This window comes from Ranitomeya variabilis, chromosome 4, assembly GCF_051348905.1.
Source record: "Ranitomeya variabilis isolate aRanVar5 chromosome 4, aRanVar5.hap1, whole genome shotgun sequence".
NCBI classification, from domain to species: domain Eukaryota; kingdom Metazoa; phylum Chordata; class Amphibia; order Anura; family Dendrobatidae; genus Ranitomeya; species Ranitomeya variabilis.
In genome coordinates, this window is record NC_135235.1 from 103,132,603 (window position 1) to 103,153,308 (window position 20,706).

Here is a 20,706-nt window from a genome sequence, read left to right on the forward strand (position 1 = left end):
CACATATATATATATATATATATATATATATATATATATATGTATATTTAATACAGAGCTAGATAGCAGAAAAAACGGTAATTCAATTGACGGCTTTTGCTATCTCCTTATCAAACTCGACAGGATATGAGACAAGGTTTACATACAGTAAACCATTTCATATCCCTTATATTTTTACATATACCTCACTGGGGCAATAAGGGGTTAATGTCACCTTGCTAATGTAAGGTGACATTAAGCCTGGTTAATAATGGAGAGATGTCAATAAGACACCTATCCATTATTAATCCAATATTATTAAAGGGTTAAAAAAACACACATTAGGAAAAAAGTATTTTAATAAAATAAATACACATGGTGTTGTAATAGCTTTATTATATGCTGAATCCAAATTATGACCCTTGTCATCTGAAAAAAAGTTAAAATAAAAAAACAACAATATCCCATACCTGTCCGTTGTACACGTACAGTCATGTCCCACGATGTAAATCCATCTGAAGGGTGGGGGCAGATGTTTTTAGCAAATTATAAACTAGATGCAACGGTATTATATTTTACTAGACTAAGATTGTGATAGTACATGCAAGAACAAAGAAGGCACTCACCGATCTAAAAGTTGGCAATCTTTATTCAATCTTCATATAAAAACTTCTTGGCTGGGGGAGTGAGGAAAGGAGCTCATGCGTGACATGCTGACCCATAGAAGCGCAAGCACAGTGCGAAACGGCCGTTGTTTCCTCCTGCTCGCATGAGCTCCTTTCCTCACTCCCCCGGCTATGAAGTTTTTATATGAAGATTGAATAAAGATTGCTAACTTTTAGATCAGTGAGTGCCTTCTTTTTTCTTGCATGTACTATTGGAATTGTCTGCTTCATTCTGAAGAGCACCCGATCTGAGCATATGTGGCTGGCAGTATAATGACTGTTGATTAACACCTGGCTCCAGGAGTGGAGCAGCCTTAGCTTTGTTCAGACAGTGCCGTTTTTTTGTCTTTTTTGTCTATCTAACATATTGTGAGATCTTTTGGAACACCTGGAGTGGACCCACAGATCCACAACAACGAACCTCCCAAGAGTGAGCTGACCAGGTAGACCACCCCCTATACAGGGAGCGTTAGGGGCAGACCTAAGGGAAACTATTGCCGCAGAAGCTGGAACCCGGAGACAGGTAGTACGAGGTACAAAATAGAGAAGCTGGGCGTAGGATGGACAGAGTGAGGTAAGATGAAGTACAGTTTGGTAAGAGCTGAGTACAGGCGAGACCAAAGGAGCACTGGGAAGGGGAAGACACAAAGGAAGCAGGACAGGACAGAGACACCAGACTAACAGAGTACGGAGCGGACACTGGGAAGGCTGGACTGGACGAGGAGACAAGGAAGCCTGGGAAAGGCGGAGAAGTTGAACTGGCTGGACAGAGCGGAGACTCAGAACAGGCAGTGCAAAGACAAAGGTGGACCTGAGTCACAGAAGCACAGATGACAGACAGGCAAGGAGCAGAGGAAGGAATCGCCTTAAATACATGGAGTGCTGAAGGACTTCCGGGTCACGGTCCTCCAGGATCACAGAGAGGAGATACAGAGTGTCTGTAAATGAGGAAGTGCTGGAGTGGGCAGTGCACACGCGCACCCGACGAGAACCAGGGAGCGGAGAAGAATGAAGGAGAGGACGCGTGCCTGCAGGAAGAGTGTGCCACAGTGGGTAAGTATGAGTGGGGGGAGCGGTGGTGGTCCCGGCAGCAGGCACAGCCGCAGAAGGAGTGGCCGTGACACTTATACTAATACTTAAAACTTTTAATCTTTATTGAATCATATTAAAAAGACAAAAATGCACAAAGTTGAGGCACTTGTCTATCATCCGGATCTCAGATAAGATTCCACTCTTTATTGTTTGTTACTTTGGGTATAGTGCAATAGGGGATTAGTGCAATCTTAAAAATCTTTGCAACACTACTAGTGAGCATGCTAAAAAGGGACACCTAGAAACGTTTGGCTCTATGATACAAATAAGTGAGAGTCTAAGGTGTGGCTTTGAGTGCATGTACCAAGAGCAGACCAGGACACTGATGTGACCATTGGGATACATTACGCATAGCACACTAGAGATTTGGCAGGCTATATTTTGGTGAGATACTCTGTGTTGCCTTGTGCCTGAGCTTGCATTGCATGGAAGGGGATTGGCTGCTAGATATGGCATTGGGTTGCTACAAGTGGCATTCTGCTACCAACATCACTGGTTTGTATTTGACTTCAGGTGATGAATATTACTGACATAGCAGTTAGTGGGCAGCAGCAAAATACCCTCTAGGCTTATCATAGGCATTTTTTCCAGCACTTTCCTTAGACAATTTTTGTATGCTGTAGTCTTGAGGCTCTTGGGGCGGTGTAACCTTATCTTCTATTGCATATTTTTTGTGTGTTTATATATCATGTGGCGTTTAATATATTTGTATCCACTTGTATTACCACAGATAGTTATTTGATCGAGTAATTGGTATAATTGTGGTCATGGTTTATTGTTAACTTATATGGCTCATCAGTGTACTTTTTGTGCATTATATTGTTTATGCTAACTTGTAATGTGGACCCGCCACCTCTACTTATGTGGTGGAGGCCTTTTAAATGTTTTTAACTTGTTCTGTGTGTTCTCAATAAAGAAATCGTTATTTGGTATATTTTTGTGTTGGTGATCCCATTTGTTTATTTGCATACCTCTTCTCTGTTTGTCATATATTATATTAGTATGCAATAGGTGATCCCATACTCCTATATTGCATGGTGCCCGCTCTAACATATTTTGTTTGGTACCAAGAGCAGACCATTGCTGTTTTGGGGATGGTTTGACCCCATACCTGATAACACAGGGAGTTTAACAGTCTGGGACTTGTTACTTATCTGAATGGTCTACTGTCTAAGTGTGCTGCACTTGTTGTTGTTTTGGTCCACAATGGACACTAATAGAGATATAACCCCAGAGTGCACCATCATCTAATTGTGGGATCTTGATTTATTATCTGTCCCTATCACTCACAAAAAAATATCCCTTGCACACGTGGTTTCCCCTTCTCTCTCCTATTTATCTTGTTCTTAATGTTTGAGAGTAAAAAGGTGAGTATGAAGGGGAAGTGAGGGTGAGTCGACGAGAGCAGGGGCGCCACTTTGCATATTGATCTAGGGTACCAACCTCCGCAGCAAGGTAGGGACAGTCTTATCAGGGTAAGTGGAGGGCGAGCTAGATTAGGCTTTTATCGTGTCGTTCTCCACCCTTGAATTATGTCCAAGAATCCGGTTCAATTAAAATTTTTGTATCTTGTTTTCTGAGTCTTGGTTTTTTATTTGATTGTTGCTTTTTTGGGAGGGCTCTTGGTGTGGAGCTGGTTGATATCTATTAAGGACATCACCTCATCAGGTTCACCTTCTATACCCCATTTTTCTTTCCAATCGCCACGGCACTATTTTCCTGTTTTTTTGGGTTATTTGTTAATGACTGGCTGCACTCCATACCTATATAGGGAATACTAGGGTGCATCTAGGGTTAGCCGTCAGTGAGCGGGGGTTCCATTTTGCGTACAAGCTAGGGTGCCAACCTCCGCTGGCAGGAGGGTTTAAAAGGGTCCGGTAAGGCCATTTAGGGTATGTGTCCACGGTCAGGTTTGCTTCAGGCTTTGGTCAGGATTTTAGGCAAGTAAAATTCTGACCAAAACTGCACCTGAGGTCACTGGCAGGTCACCTGCGGTGTACCTGCGTGTTTTGCTCATTGTAGCAACATGCTGCGTTTTGAAAAAATGCACCGCGCATGCGTTTTCGCGTCAAAAAACGCATGCGTTTCCTGAACGTGGAAACATACCCTTAGGGGTATACTGTATATTGAAGAGCATCAAATCAATGTGTTTGCAGGCCTTGGGCCTTTGTGCATTTTTGTCTTTTTTATATGATTCAATAAAGATTAAAAGTTTTAGGTATTAGTATATGTTAGTCGGGCGGATGTTTTTAGCCGGGGGGGGGGGGGGGGGCAATAACCATGGTCCCTCTCTGGGCTATTAATATCTGCCCTCAGTCACTGGCTTTCCCACTCTGGTGGAGAAAATTGCGCTGGAGCCCACGCCAGTTCTTCTGTGATTTAATCCTTTATTTTAACAGCTAGAGCTTCCAAATTTTACACACAGACACTTCTAACATTATTAGTGAGGAATATGTAAAAAAATAAGGGATATGAAATGGTTTACTGTATGTAAGCCATGTCTCCTATCCTGTCGGGTTTGATAAGGAGAAAGCAAAAGCCGGCAATTGAATTACCGGCTTTTCTGCTATCTAGCTCTATATGAAATACTAGATTGTGGCCCGATTCTAACACATCGGGTATTCTAGAATATGCATGTCCCCGTAGTATATGGACAATGATGATTCCAGAATTCGCTGCAGACTGTGCCCGTCGCTGATTGGTCGAGGCAACCTTTATGACATCATTGTCGCCATGGCAACCATTATGACATCTACGTCGATACTGTGCCCGTCGCTGATTGGTCGAGGCCTGGCGGCCTCGACCAATCAGAGACGCGGGATTTCCATTATGACATCATCGTCGCCATGCTGTGCCCGTCGCTGATTGGTTGAGGCCTGGCGGCCTCGACCAATCAGAGACGCGGGATTTCCAGGACAGACAGACAGACAGACAGACGGAATAACCCTTAGACAATTATATATATAGATAAATATACGGTATATATGTGTCTCACTGACATATATATATATATATATATATATAGAGAGAGAGAGAGAGATTGTATACATGTTTTCACAAATATTTGAGCCCATGGATCCATTCTATGTCCATTTTGCAAGCCAGCGAGAAAATCTCGCTGTACGGATGCGATACAGATGCCATACGGATGACACACGGATAACTTTTTGAGAAAAAAATAGCATCCTTGCGTTGAATACGGATCACTGCTCAGGAACTTTTCTGCGTATTACGCCAGTAAAAAACGGACCATATTTCCCTACGCTAAGTGTGACGCCGGCCTTCGGCTAAACCAGGCTAAACACCCTTTAGTGCCACATGAAAGGCACTAAAGAGTGCAAGTTTATTATATGTAGGGAGCATGTGACATTATGTATATCTACAGGATATCTATCTATTCTATCTATCTATTCTATATATCTATGTAGTCTATGTATCGATCTATTCTATCTATATCACAAGTGGGCAACTAATGAGGGGCCACATGAGAGACTGTGACTGTTGTGGAGGTCCAAACCAAAAGGTTAAAATTAATTCTGCTCAATATTAAATGATTTATATATTAATATTAATGGTTTTACTTAATATTGAACAGAATTAAGCATGCCCCTATATACCGTATGAGCCCACACACAGCTCACTATATGCTGTAAGAGCCCCCACATAGCCTCTTATACACAATATGAACCCTCACATAGCCTCAAATATAAAGTATGAGCCCCACACATAGTCTGCTACATACAGCATGTGCCCCCCATATAGCCTCCTAAGTACAGTATGAGCCCCCCACATTGCCTTCTATATACAGTATGAGCCCCCAAAAAGTCTCCAATATATAATGTGAGCCCCACATAGCCTCAATATATACAGTGTGAGCCCCACATAATCTCCATATATACATACAAATATCCCATACACATGAAAAAAACTCATACGCAACTCACTCCGCTGCGCTCTGATCCTGTCTCCTGTGCAGTGAGTCTTAGCAGCAGCATCGTGTCTGTTGTCTCATATGTTGATTGCTTGAAGATGGAACCAATGGCCCCATCTCCACCAATGTGTTCACCATTGTCTGTATCCTGAGGATGAGAAAGCGGTGGCAGCAGATGGATGGCGAGCGGGGTAGGGCACGGTGCGGCCTGAGGGCCCGTGTTTCAGCCCTTTGGCTGTCTCGGTCCGCAGTTTGCCCTGGTCTGAGTTTATATCTATCTGTTCTTAGGGTTCTGGCTGTGAATTTACTGTACCTGGCTGAAGACATTTCGGAGTTCATTTTGAAATGGGTGCGAGAAAAAAAATGGATGGGACATGGACCATGTGTGTGCAGTCTGTTTTTTTTTCTCGCGCCCATTGACTTGCATTGGCGAGCCCCATTTAATATGTGTGGCCACTCACAGCATGCTGTGATTTTTGTTTCCTCAGCCCGATTCCAGTTGAGCAAAAACTCACAGATGAGCACTGCCTCATTGAATAGCATTAGTGCTAGTTCAATATGATTTTTATCACATTGCACTCGTTGATTTTATACGCAGATGTGAGCGAACCCTAAGTCACAGGAAGCACCTGGCCATTGCATTTTCGCTGAAAGTAAAGCACTTGGGCAAAAAATATACCAAACTATGCCCTCTAAGACCAAATGCACACAGTGCGTACTTGGTGCATATTTTCCACGTAGATTTGCCTGCTGAGAATCTGCGGAGTAATACATTAAGCAGATTTAGTAGAAAAAAAGCACCAATAATACATAATTTGTGTGCAATTTTCTGGCCGTTTGCACAACAGCTCCTCCCATTTTGTTGTTGACGCTTGAAAATGGCAGCAAAATTTTGGCTCAGCTCCGAGTTGCACCTAAATTTTGCGACTTTTCAAAGCTTTTAGACCAGAATTCCGCCATGAAAGCTTTGATGAAGTCTGAGAAAACGCCATGTGTCACTGCAGCCTGCCAATAGCCATTTTATATCATCTTCGGTGTATTTATATTAACACTGTATCTCTCTTTTGCTGGCAATGCTATTTTCCTAGTGACCTATGGAATGACGAGCTCCAACTCTTATTATTATACCAATGTCATGTCTAATCTTTTCCTGAGCACGGCATCTGACAGTGGGGTTACTTTCCAAAGTATTGGCAGCATGAATGATTTTTGGTCGGTGAGTACAAATATTATAAACAGAAAACAATGTCTTATCAGGTTTCTATTTAAAATGTTTTTGTTTTTTATATAACAATGTGCATTAAAAATAAAAACAATAGAAATCTTTCAATTTTCACACTTGCCACTAAGACTGTGTTAGGGTACTGTCACACAGTACCATTTTGATCGCTACGACGGCACGATCCGTGACGTCGCAGCGATCGTATGATTATCGCTCCAGCGTCGTAGACTGCTGTCACACGTTGCAATCACGGCGCTGGAGCGATGCCGAAGTCCCCGGTAACCAGGGTAAACATCGGGTAACTAAGCGCAGGGCCGCGCTTAGTAACCCGATGTTTACCGTGGTTACCAGCGTAAAAGTAAAAAAAAAACAAACAGTACATACTTACATTCTGGTGTCTGTCCCCGGCGTTCTGCTTCTCTCCACTGTGTGAGCGCCATAGCCGGCAAGCAGAGTGGTGACGTCAGACGTCACCGCTGTGCTCGCTTTCCGGCTGGCAGACGCTCACACAGTGGAGAGAAGCTGAGACGCCGGGGACAGACACCAGAATGTAAGTATGTACTGTTTGTTTTTTTTTTACTTTTACGCTGGTAACCACGGTAAACATCGGGTTACTAAGCGCGGCCCTGCGCTTAGTTACCCGATGTTTACCCTGGTTACAAGCGAACACATCGCTGGATCGCTGTCACACACAACGATCCAGCGATGTCAGCGGGTGATCAAGCGACGAAAGAAAGTTCCATACGATCTGCTACGACGTACGATTCTCAGCAGGATCCCTGATCGCTGCTGCGTGTCAGACACTGCGATATCGTAACGATATCGCTAGAACGTCACGAATCGTACCGTCGTAGCGATCAAAATGGTACTGTGTGACACTACCCTTAGACTCTTTCAGGGAGACTTTTCAGCCATATCATTATAATCAGAGGCAGAATTATAAACACAGGTCACCTCTAAATGAAGCTGATAATTCAGGATCCACTAATAGGTGACGTCACAGGTGATCCTGCTTCCCATCTCTTCACAATGATCTTTGCACACGCTCATTAGATGCTTCAATACAAAAGATAGTCCACGTGTTTCCTAAAATAATAGGAAGTTAGAGTATAAAAAGTCCCAGTGGCCAGTGTGAAAATTGCTATTGTCTTTAATTTTTAAATTTAGTTTTTATTTTTTTTGTTATTTTTTATAAAGATTGTGACATGAAAATAAATTGCTAAAATAAAAAAAAATATTCAATAGGACATTTTCCATTGGCACATTCCCTTTAAATGCATATGCAAATTGTCTCTTCAGAGAGGAAGAGGACTAGAACTCTGGTGCCACCTATTGGAAGTAGCGATCCTAAAAGTCAATATTGACTCTTTAACAAGTTTTGCCATATAACTAAGGATAAAAGCCAAACCAGAATCTCAATTTGCAAACACAGTGTTTCGGGGTATTGCCACTCATCAGTGCAAAGTATAAGATTTGATTTAACTAGGTGAGAGGCTCTGTACTGGGGTCTAAGGGGTAACGTTTTACTCCATGGAGACTTATACGTCATGCATGCTCCTCTGGGAAATTAAATATTAAAATTGTCTCTTCAGAGAGGAAGCGAACTAGAACTCTAGCACCACCTATTGGAAGCAGTAATCCTAAAAGTCTATATCGACTCTTTAACGAGCCTTGCCATTTGACTTCGGCATAAAGCCAAACCAGAATCTCAAATTGCCCCTCATCAGTGCAAAGTATGAGATCTGATTTGGCTAGGTGAGAGACTCTTGACTGGAGTCTAAGGAGTAATGCTTCTCCTTGAAGAGAGTGACAAGCAAAATCTGGCAAGTCACTGCTTCCAATAGTTGGTGCTAGAGTTCTAGTCCTCTTCCTCTGAAGGGACAATTTGCATATTTTAACTTCCCAGGGGAGAATACATGGCTTACAAATCTCCTCACTCTGACACGCCAGGCTTGGTGGAAGTCGGTAGAACTGGACTACCTGTGCAACCTGAATTGACTGCAGGTACTGTCTCATGCTACCGTACCAGTACTGACAAAAACAGTAGTAAAATGCAAAAGTAGGGAAGAATCAGTAAGGAAGGGTGAAGAGAGAGAGAGTAAAATGTCTTTGGCCACCATCTGTAAAACCATTCCCTAAATTTAGAGGTTTTCGGGCTGTTCTTATCCAGTGTACCTGGTATCACTTTCATTTGCACCAAAGCTGATGAAATGGATTGAGAGTTGCTTATAGTTCCTATAGGACAGGTTGATTTCACTGAGACTTCTTTGACTTGTGGCTATACCGTGATGCAGGGCCGGACTGGCCATTTGGCAATTCTGGCAAATGCCAGAAGGGCCTATCTGGTGGCGGGCTGCCTTGTCTGCAACGTTGTTAACAGAATTAGTGTTCTCAAGAAACCCATACTGCTAAGAATTGTGATGGAGCTAAAAGTCGCTGACTCCATCACTTACTCCAGCAGCCCACAGGTATCATTAGTATATTGGTCTTGTAGTAAATCTCCCTTTCCTCCATCCAGGGTAATATTAGTAATATATCCCATCTGGTGCTTGGGGACGGGGACAGCATGGGCCTGTGTGATTTTAAATGCCAGGGCTGAATTTCAGTCCCAGTCCGTACCTGCCGTGATGTGCAAATGTTCCCTTCGCTTTTTTAGCAGTGTAATACATGTATTTATAATAACTCATAATATAACAGCAGTTGGTCAAGTAACCAGCAACAAGGTGATAATAAAAAACTAAACAGTGCTGCTAATAATAATAATATTATTTTACGGAATTTCTCCTTTTTTGTGTCTAATATTTAGACTAACTGCCATATTCCTAATTCTATTTACTAGTATACACAGGGACCATTACTCAATGGACTTTATTGGACCAAGTGGTACAATAACGTGTCTCTAGATAACACTGAAAACTCCTTTATATACTATGAGAACCTGTTGCTCGGAGTCCCCCGAATGCGACAGCTGAAAGTGGAAAACAATTCATGTGTTGTTCATAAAGACTTCAGAGAAGACATCTCTGGCTGCTACGATACGTATTCTGAAGACGAAGAGGACAAAAGTCCATTTGGGCTAGTTAACGGAACAGCGTAAGTACTACACGATTTGTACAGTTAAATATTTCTGTGCTGCACACATTGGGGTATTTTCACATGGCGCGTTATTCTCAACACACTCCAGTCCCGAGTGCCGGAGGCAGTGCCAGGTATTGATGCCAGAGATGCGCGTGAGTTTCTCGCATTTCACTGGCAAGTGTGACACCTTCCTTACAATGATAATGGCAAGCTTGGTTAACTTTAGTCTAATGTGTTTAGGGGCCTTCATCATATTGCAGTGCAAAGGGGGAAATCTGCATGAAATCCACAGCAAAATTTGAGATTTTGATGTGAATTTGTAGCGCAGAATTATAAAAATGTAATTTTTACCTGATTCTGACTCTGTAAATCATGAATGAATAAAATTGAAGGTGACGGGTACAATAATTATTTTCATTTCTCACCAGATGGACATATTTTACAGAGAAAGAACTGGGAGGCTCTTCCCACTGGGGTAAAATAGCAACGTACAGCGGAGGAGGTTATTATGTAGATTTTCAGTTGACAAAGCAAGATACATTAAGAACGCTCCAAATTCTGAAAAATAACTTGTGGTTGGATAGAGGAACACGAGTGATATTCATTGACTTTTCAGTGTACAATGCCAACATCAATCTATTCTGCGTCCTAAGGTAAGCATCTATATATATAATCGTCTAAGGGGCACTTCCGTCTGTTTGTCTGTCTGTCTGTCTGTCACGGAAATGCAGCGTCGCTGATTGGCCGCAACCAATCAGCAACGGGCACAGTCTGGCCACGAATTCGCCCCTTCCTACTCTCTGTCAGTGCCCCCTCCATACTCTCCAGTCAGCGCTCACACAGGGTTAATGGCTTCGTTACACCGCGTTATGCCACGGTGTAACGCAGTCCGTTACCACTGCTATTAACCCTGTGTGACCAACTTTTTACTATTGATGCTGCCTATGCAGCATCAATAGTAAAAAGATCTAATGATAAAAATAACAAAAAAAATAAAAAATCATTATATACTCACCTTCCGGTGCCTTTCCCGCTCCTCGCGACGCTCCGGGCCATGCATTGCGGTCTCGCGAGATGATCACGTGAAGTCTTGCGAGACCGCAATGCATTCTTGGGACTGGAGCATCGCGAGGAGCATCGCTAAATGCCTCGCCTGGATCCAGGGGCCGCCGGAAGGTGAGTATATAACTATTTTTTATTTTATTTTATTTTTTAACAGGGATATGGTGCCCACATTGCTATATACTGCGTGGGCTGTGCTATATACTACGTTGGCTGTGCTATATACTACGTGGGCTGTGCTATATGCTACGTGGCTGTGTTATATGCTACGTGGCTGTGCTATATGCTACGTGGGCTGTGTTATATGCTACGTGGCTGTGCTATATGCTACGTGGGCTGTGCTATATGCTACGTGGGCTGTGTTATATGCTACTTGGCTGTGGTATATTTCTCTGCTGTATCTATGCATCATGAATCATGGTATGTGTTAAAGAGGGGGGACCACTGAGACTCTTTCGCCCGGGGCCCTCAAAAACCTGGAGCTGGCCCTGGCTTCACTGATTGGTCACGCCCGGCCGCGAACAATCAGTGACAGGCGCAGTCCGGCCGCGAATTGGCGCGGAATTTGAACCACGCTTCGCTAATTGGACGCACCCGGCCGGCCGAATCCTGTGTATAAATTGCATTATTCTGATAATTCATAAATAAACTACATACATATTCTAGAATACCCGATGCGTTAGAATCGGGCCACCATCTAGTTTATCATATAAGCTCCTATGTGCAAGGAAATACATGGGGGCTTATGGTCCTGTCATCTAAATTTTTGGCATTTGTGAGATAGCGCTTACCGCATGTGTTGGGGGACACTCGCTTGGCCGCGATATTCAGGCACATGAGCACGGTTTTTCACACAAAACAGTCTATTTGGTTTATTAAAGACCATATCATAAAGTCCATTACACACTCTGTCAGGACATCACATTAAGTTTTGCATCATTAGTCTGCAGCAACTAAACACACTGGTCCTCTCCTGACCAGCTGCCGTGGGTTACCACACAGTTCAGGGCGGCACGGTGGCTCAGTGGATAGCACTGAAGCATTGCAGTGCTGGGGTCCTGGGTTCAAATCCCACCAAGGACAACATCTGCAAGTTTGTATGTTCTTCCCGTGATTGCGTGGGTTTCCTCCGGGTACTCCGGTTTCCTCCCACATTGCAAAGACATACTGATAGGGAATCTAGATTGTGAGCCCCAATGGGGACAGCGATGATAATGTGTGCAAACTGTAAAGCGCTGCCGAATATCTTAGCGCTATATAAAAATAATGATTATTATAGTTCATAGTACATCATAAGCACCAACAGTCTATTGAGGTACCTGACAGGAGCTCCTGCTCCACCTGCTGACTCCTTGGCAGTCCACTCTTCCTGGGAAAGCTGCCTCACGGGGACCACCAACTTGCCTGACAGACATAAACCAGTCGGTTCCAGGAAGCCGGTAGCTTCCCCCAACACAGAAGACGTCACAAACCGTCCAGGACCACGGTCTCTCCAGGTGCTTCCAGGAAGTCTCCACTCACAGGAGCTTCAAACACAGACCGTCCAGGTCCATGGTCACTCTGTGCTCTTCAGGGATCCAGTCCTACTCCCAGGACCTCCCAACACAGAGGCCTTCCACAGTGTGGCCTGTCCAGGTGCTATTCAGGACGTTCGTCCAACACCCCAGGCCACCAGGTCCAAAGCCCCACCATGTGCTATTCAGGGAGATAGCACTCCCAACACATAGGCTTTTCCTGGACCTTCAGCACAGACCATTCAAATCTATACTCAGAGAAATGTGACCCCCACCCTGGTCACATTATATACTTGGAACCACTCCCCTAGATGGGAGTGTGTGTGTGGCTAGTTCGACCTGCCCAGCTCTCATAACTAGCCCTGCCAGCCTCCCTTCACAATTATACAAATAACACAACTACTTGTGGGACTACAGGTCCCAGAACATCCTTACTTCAGGCTGACAGTGCAGAGTATCTTCCTCTGCGACACGCATACCGGCCATTCATAATAATGCCGGCTTTGTCTCATCACCACAGTTATGCCTGCGATTGCCATGCATTCCTATGGCCTCAATGCGCCTCCATGCGTATTCTGGGGAGACCATGCAGCGCCCCCTACCTGTAACAGGGGTCACTGCATCACACATCATATATGTGTAAGATTTTGTTAGTTCAGTTCATGAGATCCTCCAAAGTCAGGCTGAGAAATGCAGTCATAATACGGATTACAAATTACCACCACGCTGGCTGGAGTCACACAACCATATTTTCTCTCATCCAAGAAAATCGGTCCAATTATGCTAATCGCACTCAGAGTTTGATCACAATGTGATCTGATTTTTTGGGGTGTGAAAAAGATGGGAAAAAAAATTCTCCATCTTCTCTATTCTGTCAGTCTGTGGTGTCATCCAAGCGGTTTCCGATTTTTTTTCCAGATACTCACTGATAATCGGATGCAAATTTTGCACTCTGCGATTTGTTCCTTGGACAGACTCTGTCCAAATAAAAAAATCGGACATGTGCACGGCCCCATAGAATAACATTGGTCCGTGTGCAATTCAATGTTTTGCCTGAAAATATGGTCTTCTGCACGAGCCTTAAGGGCTTATTCACACGATAGTATTTAGTGAGTATTTTTCATCAGTGTTTGTATGCCAAAACCAGGACTGGAATTTACAGAGGAAAAACTGTAATTGAAAGACTGACACCTGTTCTGGGTTTTGGAGACACTCCTGGTTTTGGCATAGAAATACTGATCTGTGAATAAATGTTGGTAAATTTTGTGCAATTTTCTTGAAAAAATTCCACCAAAATCAGATGTAAACTGCATTTTATATTTGGGCCGGGTTCATTTGTTTTGGGTTTAATAGTGTAAGCTGTAGGAAAACATTCAATTTTCATTTGAGGGAGAATAAACTACATTTCCATATTGTACTGTACACAGCAAAGTATTGGAAGGTTCCTCTACTCACCGTGCTTCTCCATGCTTGCACCCCTTTCCATAGACTTGTGGTAGAATTTCCAGCTACAGGGGGCGCCATTCCTTCTTGGCAGATTCGTACAGTCAAGCTCATCCGATATGTCAGCAACTGGGACTATTTTATCATTGCCTGTGAAATTGTCTTCTGCGTGTTCATCTTTTACTATGTGGTGGAGGAGATTCTGGAGCTGAGAATTCACAGATTGAAATATTTTGCAAGTATCTGGAACATTCTGGATGTTGTGGTTATAATGGTGAGAATACGTTTTTAGTAAATTGCTATACTTATCTTACATTATTCTCCATCTTTATCATTTACTAGCAATATATCCTTTAGTAATGCCTATATCCTCCATAAAATAACAATTGTGTAGCTTCATTTCTTATATCTCTCTGTTGTGCTGTTCCTCTGTTATTCCTCCTGGGTATGTATTACCTTGACAACTTGACAATTCCCTTTATAAATTAAGCATGTCCCTACAAATTCTGTTACTTTCCAATCAGACACCAAATTTACAATGATAATATTAATATTAGTCAATATAGATGGGGGCTACAAGGTGATTTGGGGCGCACCACTTGTCCGACCAAAGTTTGCCCCAGCTTTATGTGTTAATTTTAACAGAATCATCCACTGGATTATAAAACATATTCAAGTATATTAAATGCTACCTGTCATGTAAAATAATAACCTGCAGATATGGGGTTAATCTGACACTTGACACAGTTCTGACACCATGTGAAGCCCGCACTGAGAGCCCCACTGCCAGGAGGAAATTATATTTATTCCTCCCGGCAGCCTCCTTTTTTCAGTCATGGGGTGGCTATGGTATGGTTTCAGTTAACGCTTTGTGGAAAAAGGGTAGCGGCTCTAAACTGCACCCCTGGCAATGACTGACAGCAGGCTCAGCAATAGAGATGGCTGTCAGTCAGTGCCGGAGGTGCGGTTACAGCCGCCGCTCTCTATACACAGAGCTGTGACTGAAACTGTGCCGCCACCATCCCCGTGACTGAAAAAGTGAACCTGCTGGGAGGAATAAAGTTAATTTTGTCCTGGCAGCGGGGCTCTCAGTGCGGGTGTCACACAGTGCCAGAAAGCTATTAACCTGCAGATTAACGCCATATCAGCAGGTGAATAACATTATTTTACATGACAGGTTCCTTTTAACACCTAGTTAAAAAGAACCAGTCAGCAGGAATTTGCATGTTAATGTAAAGGCAGATTAGAAATTTAATTGAGCCAGGATCTCAATCTGCACATGAGCTGCCACTGTCCCCATTATACTGAAGACCGCCAGAAGATCAATGTGTACAAGCACCGCCCGCGGCGAGGACTGTGTCAGAGCAGACTTTTAAACAGGAGGTAAATAAAGACAGTAGGTGGAGGGGCCGGACAGGAGCTGAAGACCCTACACACAGTCCCCCCTATGCACCTAAAGCTTATTACACAAAAACTTCAAATGCTAATTAAAGACCAACCACCATGAGGATTTCTTCCCTAAGGGTGTCAATATAACCTATATAACAGCGCCATTATGGCAATGCCTTTACTTTACATTGCTAAATCATACTGACAGGTTCTCTTTAAGCTATAAAAAGTATTTACAAGTTGCCATGTCAGTTAACATCGAATTATACACATAAAGTCTGTGGACACTTTTGACATGGAAAAAATATGTTTACATGTATTACTGTCTATCTTTCGTTAAAAAATATTGCAAGTTTCAGTCTGAAATCTTTATTCCTTTAATCATTTTCAATATTTCTGATATGCAGTTTGAAGGCTGATTGAAATTACAATTTTTGCAGTTTTCTCTTGTGGGAGTGTCTCTCTCAGAAATAAAGGCTGACTGTGTCCTCTGTGTATATCCAAGGCATTCCCTTAGTCAGTAGCTCGTATATAAGCATATATCAGCAGAGCTTGTATCCTGCAATTATTTCCTATTCATGTGCTTTCCTCATTCTTTATAGTCTGTTATCTCTGCCCTCCCTGAGACTGTAGATACTTTCTCCCATATTCCTACTGCAATCTCTAACAATGAGAAAAGAAAAGGGGAGAGATGAGAGAGCCAACAGAACTAGAAGCAAGTGCCCTAATGGATTTCTATCAGTTTTGTAGGCCTCTCTGCTAGAAAAAGCACTTGCAGACATCTTTCAGCTGTGAAATGTTAGAAAATTTTAATGAAGATTATACAGAAAATTGCTTAATTTTGCATGCTGGAACAATTAAAAAAATATGAGAAGGTATACACAACCTATAAATAGTAAAGGCAACCATATGTCACCCAATCTGTGAAAAATCTGCAAACTATTTATTATACCACCCCGGTGAAGTAGCGCTTCTCCTGTGGGAATGGAGAAGGATGGGTTTTTTTCTCCACTATAAAAAATATTGTGGCATGCTCCATCAGATGGCATAGGTAGACAATAAAATGTGAATATATCCATGACATATCCATGTTTAAGTAACTGATTCCATTTTGTTAAGCTTTCTCTTGTAGCCATTGCGTTTCATATCTTTCGGACTATTGAAGTGAATCGACTCATGGGAACACTGCTAGAGAATCCCAAAATATATGCAGACTTTGAATTTTTAGCATTTTGGCAGACACAGTACAATAACATGAATGCTGTCAATCTTTTCTTCGCATGGATTAAAGTAAGTGGAAAAAATGAATGATCTCTTATAGAGAAATAGTGGATAAATCACACTGAGGACGTGATCAATGGCAAAAAAAAACATTGCCGCTATTCTAATTTTAAGTGCAGTGTACTTCCAGACAAAAATGAAATCAGAACATTATTTTCCATTGCGCTTTACAAATGTTATCATCACTGTCCCTGTTGGGCTTTTTCTCTTTGGGTTACAAGGATCGGCCATGTTGGGTTTTAACATCCCAGATCCTTGGTTCCCACAGGAGATATGCTGCCGCCAGGTGTGTCTGATAGAAACATATTTCCCTTGGTGGGAGTCTCAGAGGTTGGACCCCAACAGATGATAAAGGGATGGCATATCCTTATAATATTTCTTAACTTTTATAGGAAGTGAATATTTCTATGAATGGTTGAAATGAATTAATGTAGTCCCATAAGGCTCGTGATGCATTGAAATGCTTGCAGTGCTACTAATTTATTTTTAAAAGGGTTTTCTGGAGTTAGATCAGGGACGTTGGCAAATTCAAATACACACAGGGCTATAATTAAAAACTTGGACAAAGTCAGTGGCCAACCTTGATATTTAATTTTAAAAAATGTCTACAATTGAGGAAGTTTTTCCTTATCATCAAATATAAGGATGAACATTTTCATATGGGAACAAACTAAAAGAGGTTATCCCACGAACAAAATACATTTTAATTAATATGTCTTAAGCATCAGATCAAATGACTTTAGCATTGGCTATATCCTGGGGGGCAGGGATGTATATAGAAATCATGGTGCTCCATAGCAGAAGCTCTAATTGCCCCCCCCCCCATAAAAAAAAACCCCTTAGTGTTTGAAGGTGTCACAGAAGAGCATATCTCACAACTTTTCAGCCCTTACAATTTTTCTCCTATTGAAGACCCTAGATTGCCCTTTAATTGCCCCCATAAAGTACGATGCCAACAAACGTGTCCCCCAAACACAGTATGATACCCCCACAGTGAATTCCTTTGCAGTACTCTCCATATGCACAGTATGATGATCCTACTGTATCCCCCCAACCCCTCCGACAAAGTATGATGCCCCAACTGTGACCCCAACTTAGTTCTCCACACAGTATAATTGGACCCACATAGTCCTCCATACAGTAAATTGGCCCCACATAGTCCTCCACACAGTATAATGGTCTCCATATAACCCTCTATATAGTATAATGGGTACATAGACCTTCATACAAAATAATGGGCCCAACATAGCCCCCCACATAATATTATTTACCCCACATAGTCCTCTATAATAATGGCCCCACATAGACCTTCATACAGAATAATGGTCCCGCATAGTCCTCCATACCATTTAATGGCCCCACATTAAAATAAATAAATATTCACCTCTTCTCGTTCCCCCGCTGTTCCAATCTTGGCAGCAAGCGCTCTGAAGCTCTTCACTGCTCAGCACAGTGGGCGCGTTGTAATGATGTCATCTCGCTTGCAGTGCTGAGACGTCAAACACAGAGGAAGAATATTGGAGGAGGGAGCATCAGCTGACGCTCCCTCTTCCATAATTGATGTCAACTGTATCGGCATCCAGGGCGCCGATACAGTTGCAAGAGCGGCAATGTTGGGAGGGAGGAGGGTTTTGCTGGCACCGCGGGCCAAATATAATCATCTTTCGGGCCAAAGTTTGACCTGTATGAGTTAGATGGAGTAAATGGCATAAAATAACCAATAAGTCATTACTTACCTGATAAATCCCCTGTGGCTCCAGCGCTGCTGTCTCAGAGATTCACACTGTGTTTCAAGCCATATATCCACATAAATGCTGCAGCCAATCACAGGTCTCCAAAGCATAAAGGTAAAACAAACGCAGAAGGGCCTTGGTAATTATGATGGGAATATGTTTGGATTGCATTTTTTTTAGAATGGAAGAAAAACCTCTAAACTCAAAACTTTGTTTTAGTTCCAAAAACTGCAACAACCGAACCTTGAGATAATCTGTAGCGTTCACTTTGCTTCCGTTTGCACAACTACGCAGCAGATCATTTATTCCATTTGTCTGTTTCTAAAATGGAACAGACATATAGAATGGCTGAACGGACATGTGAATGGAGCCTACTCCTAATCTCTAAAAGTAGGATTACAGTGATATTTTGTTATACATCTATTGCTTCTAACATTAACCCTTCCATTTCTCCATTTCTACTCTCCAGATCTTTAAGTATATTAGCTTCAATAAGACAATGACCCAACTCTCATCTACTCTTGCTCGTTGTGCAAAGGATATACTGGGTTTTGCTATCATGTTCTTCATAGTATTTTTTGCCTATGCCCAGCTGGGATATCTCTTGTTTGGAACTCAAGTGGAAAACTTCAGCACATTTGTGAAGTGCATGTAAGTGAATATTGTATATAGGCATTCTGTTGTAATTCAGGACTCATATTGCATGTATTCATAAATTAGCACCTATTCAATGTAAATATTAAAATCAAGTCTGCTGCATGCCTCACTTAAAGGGAAGTTATTAGCAAAAAATAGCAATTGCAATCTGCAGGTAAAGACAGTTTTAAACATGTTCATCAGTCTAACTGGAAGTGCTGTTATAGGGAGAAAATGAAGGCATGTTCTTCCTGCAACCGCTCACTTCCAGCCATCAGGGCGGTGCTGGGACTGTGAATAGTCAGGGCGCTCTATACAGTGAGTGTGCAGTAATCACTCTCCCGCTTGTTGACTGACATCCTGCCCCACATACTTACTGCATAGCTGGATGTCAGGCAGAGCGGTGAGCATGATCTGTGAAATGATCCCACAGTCCAGAAACACCCCCATGACTGGTAGTAAATAAATGCAGGGAGAATATAATTTCATTTTCTCCCTGTATCCGCACTTACAGTTATAATGTCAAACATGTTTAAAATGGTGGTTAACTGCAGATTACTGATATGGCTGGCTTTCAATTAAATATGAATAAACAAAAATTGCAATGTGCGCTGTGGTCACACCTCTATATCTCTTGATACAAAAGCTGAGCATATTATTAAATATCCCACTTACTAGCTTAATAGTCTGGAGTTCAAATTGTCTAAAAAAGTGAGTAAATGAATCTGTACTGCAGAGTAGCTCAACATGCTCACTGAGAATCCTGCTGTGGTTTGCTGATATCCATGCAAATGGTCCGGAATGGATAGGGTGCTGCCTAATTGGGGGAAGTCGGCGGTCAATCAGCATGACACCAGTAGTCCTGCCCTATAAACAGGAAGCAGCTGAATCTCTGGCAGGAGCGGTCAGTGACCGGCGCCGGGTCCAATAGACAGGTTGTTGCCTCTGTTTGCAACTACATGCCTTTCTTTTCTAAGGTCCCGGATATCCCCTTTAACTGTTTACAATAACAGTAATTTTGACCACGGGTGCACAAACTTTTACATGCCACTGTAGGTTTATATTTTTTCTTTTTCATCATAGACAGCTGAGCTGTTAAGAAGGGAGTGTCAAAAAGTGAACAACTACTTTAATGTCCCGAGACGTAGTAAATCTGGCATTTCACACTCCAGTCCTTAACAGCTGTGCACCAGAATAAGATGCGCTAAATGTATTTAAAACGTGCACAACTTTAATAAGTTTTTGCATATTTACCTGCCCCTATTCCAGAAAAAAAATTGAAAATAACATCTGCCAATTTCTGGAATTAATGGTAGTAAATTTGTAGAAACAAAGAGGGCCCTTTGCATCCCACTAAATGCTTCCTAATTTTCTTTTGAGAAGTGATGGAAAAATCACAAAAAGTTGTAATAAAAAATGACGGGACAAGAGTCAAGTAGAAATGTTATTTGTTTACCTCCATTGTCCTTTTACAATTCAGGTAATTTTATTTCTCCTTTTTCTGTAGATTTACTCAATTTAGAATTATTTTAGGAGATTTTGACTATGATGCCATTGACAATGCAAACAGAATTCTGGGACCCATTTACTTTGTCACCTACGTCTTCTTTGTGTTCTTCGTATTGTTGGTAAGCCTGAAAAGTTCTAGCCGTTTGTCAGTATCACACATGCAGTTGTGTCA

At 42.3% G+C, this 20,706-nt stretch overlaps 1 protein-coding gene across 1 annotated transcript in view; it reads left to right on the forward strand.

Moving 5' to 3' along the window:
- PKD2L1 (polycystin 2 like 1, transient receptor potential cation channel) overlaps positions 1-20,706 on the forward strand; it is a 150,605-nt gene that overhangs the window by 115,365 nt on the left and 14,534 nt on the right. The window contains exons 3-9 of the mRNA XM_077259014.1: positions 6,756-6,883; positions 9,729-9,982; positions 10,396-10,620; positions 14,032-14,260; positions 16,495-16,665; positions 18,859-19,040; positions 20,533-20,653. Of these exons, the coding sequence (XP_077115129.1) occupies positions 6,756-6,883; positions 9,729-9,982; positions 10,396-10,620; positions 14,032-14,260; positions 16,495-16,665; positions 18,859-19,040; positions 20,533-20,653 (1,310 nt within the window). The remainder of the gene's footprint in view (positions 1-6,755; positions 6,884-9,728; positions 9,983-10,395; positions 10,621-14,031; positions 14,261-16,494; positions 16,666-18,858; positions 19,041-20,532; positions 20,654-20,706) is intronic.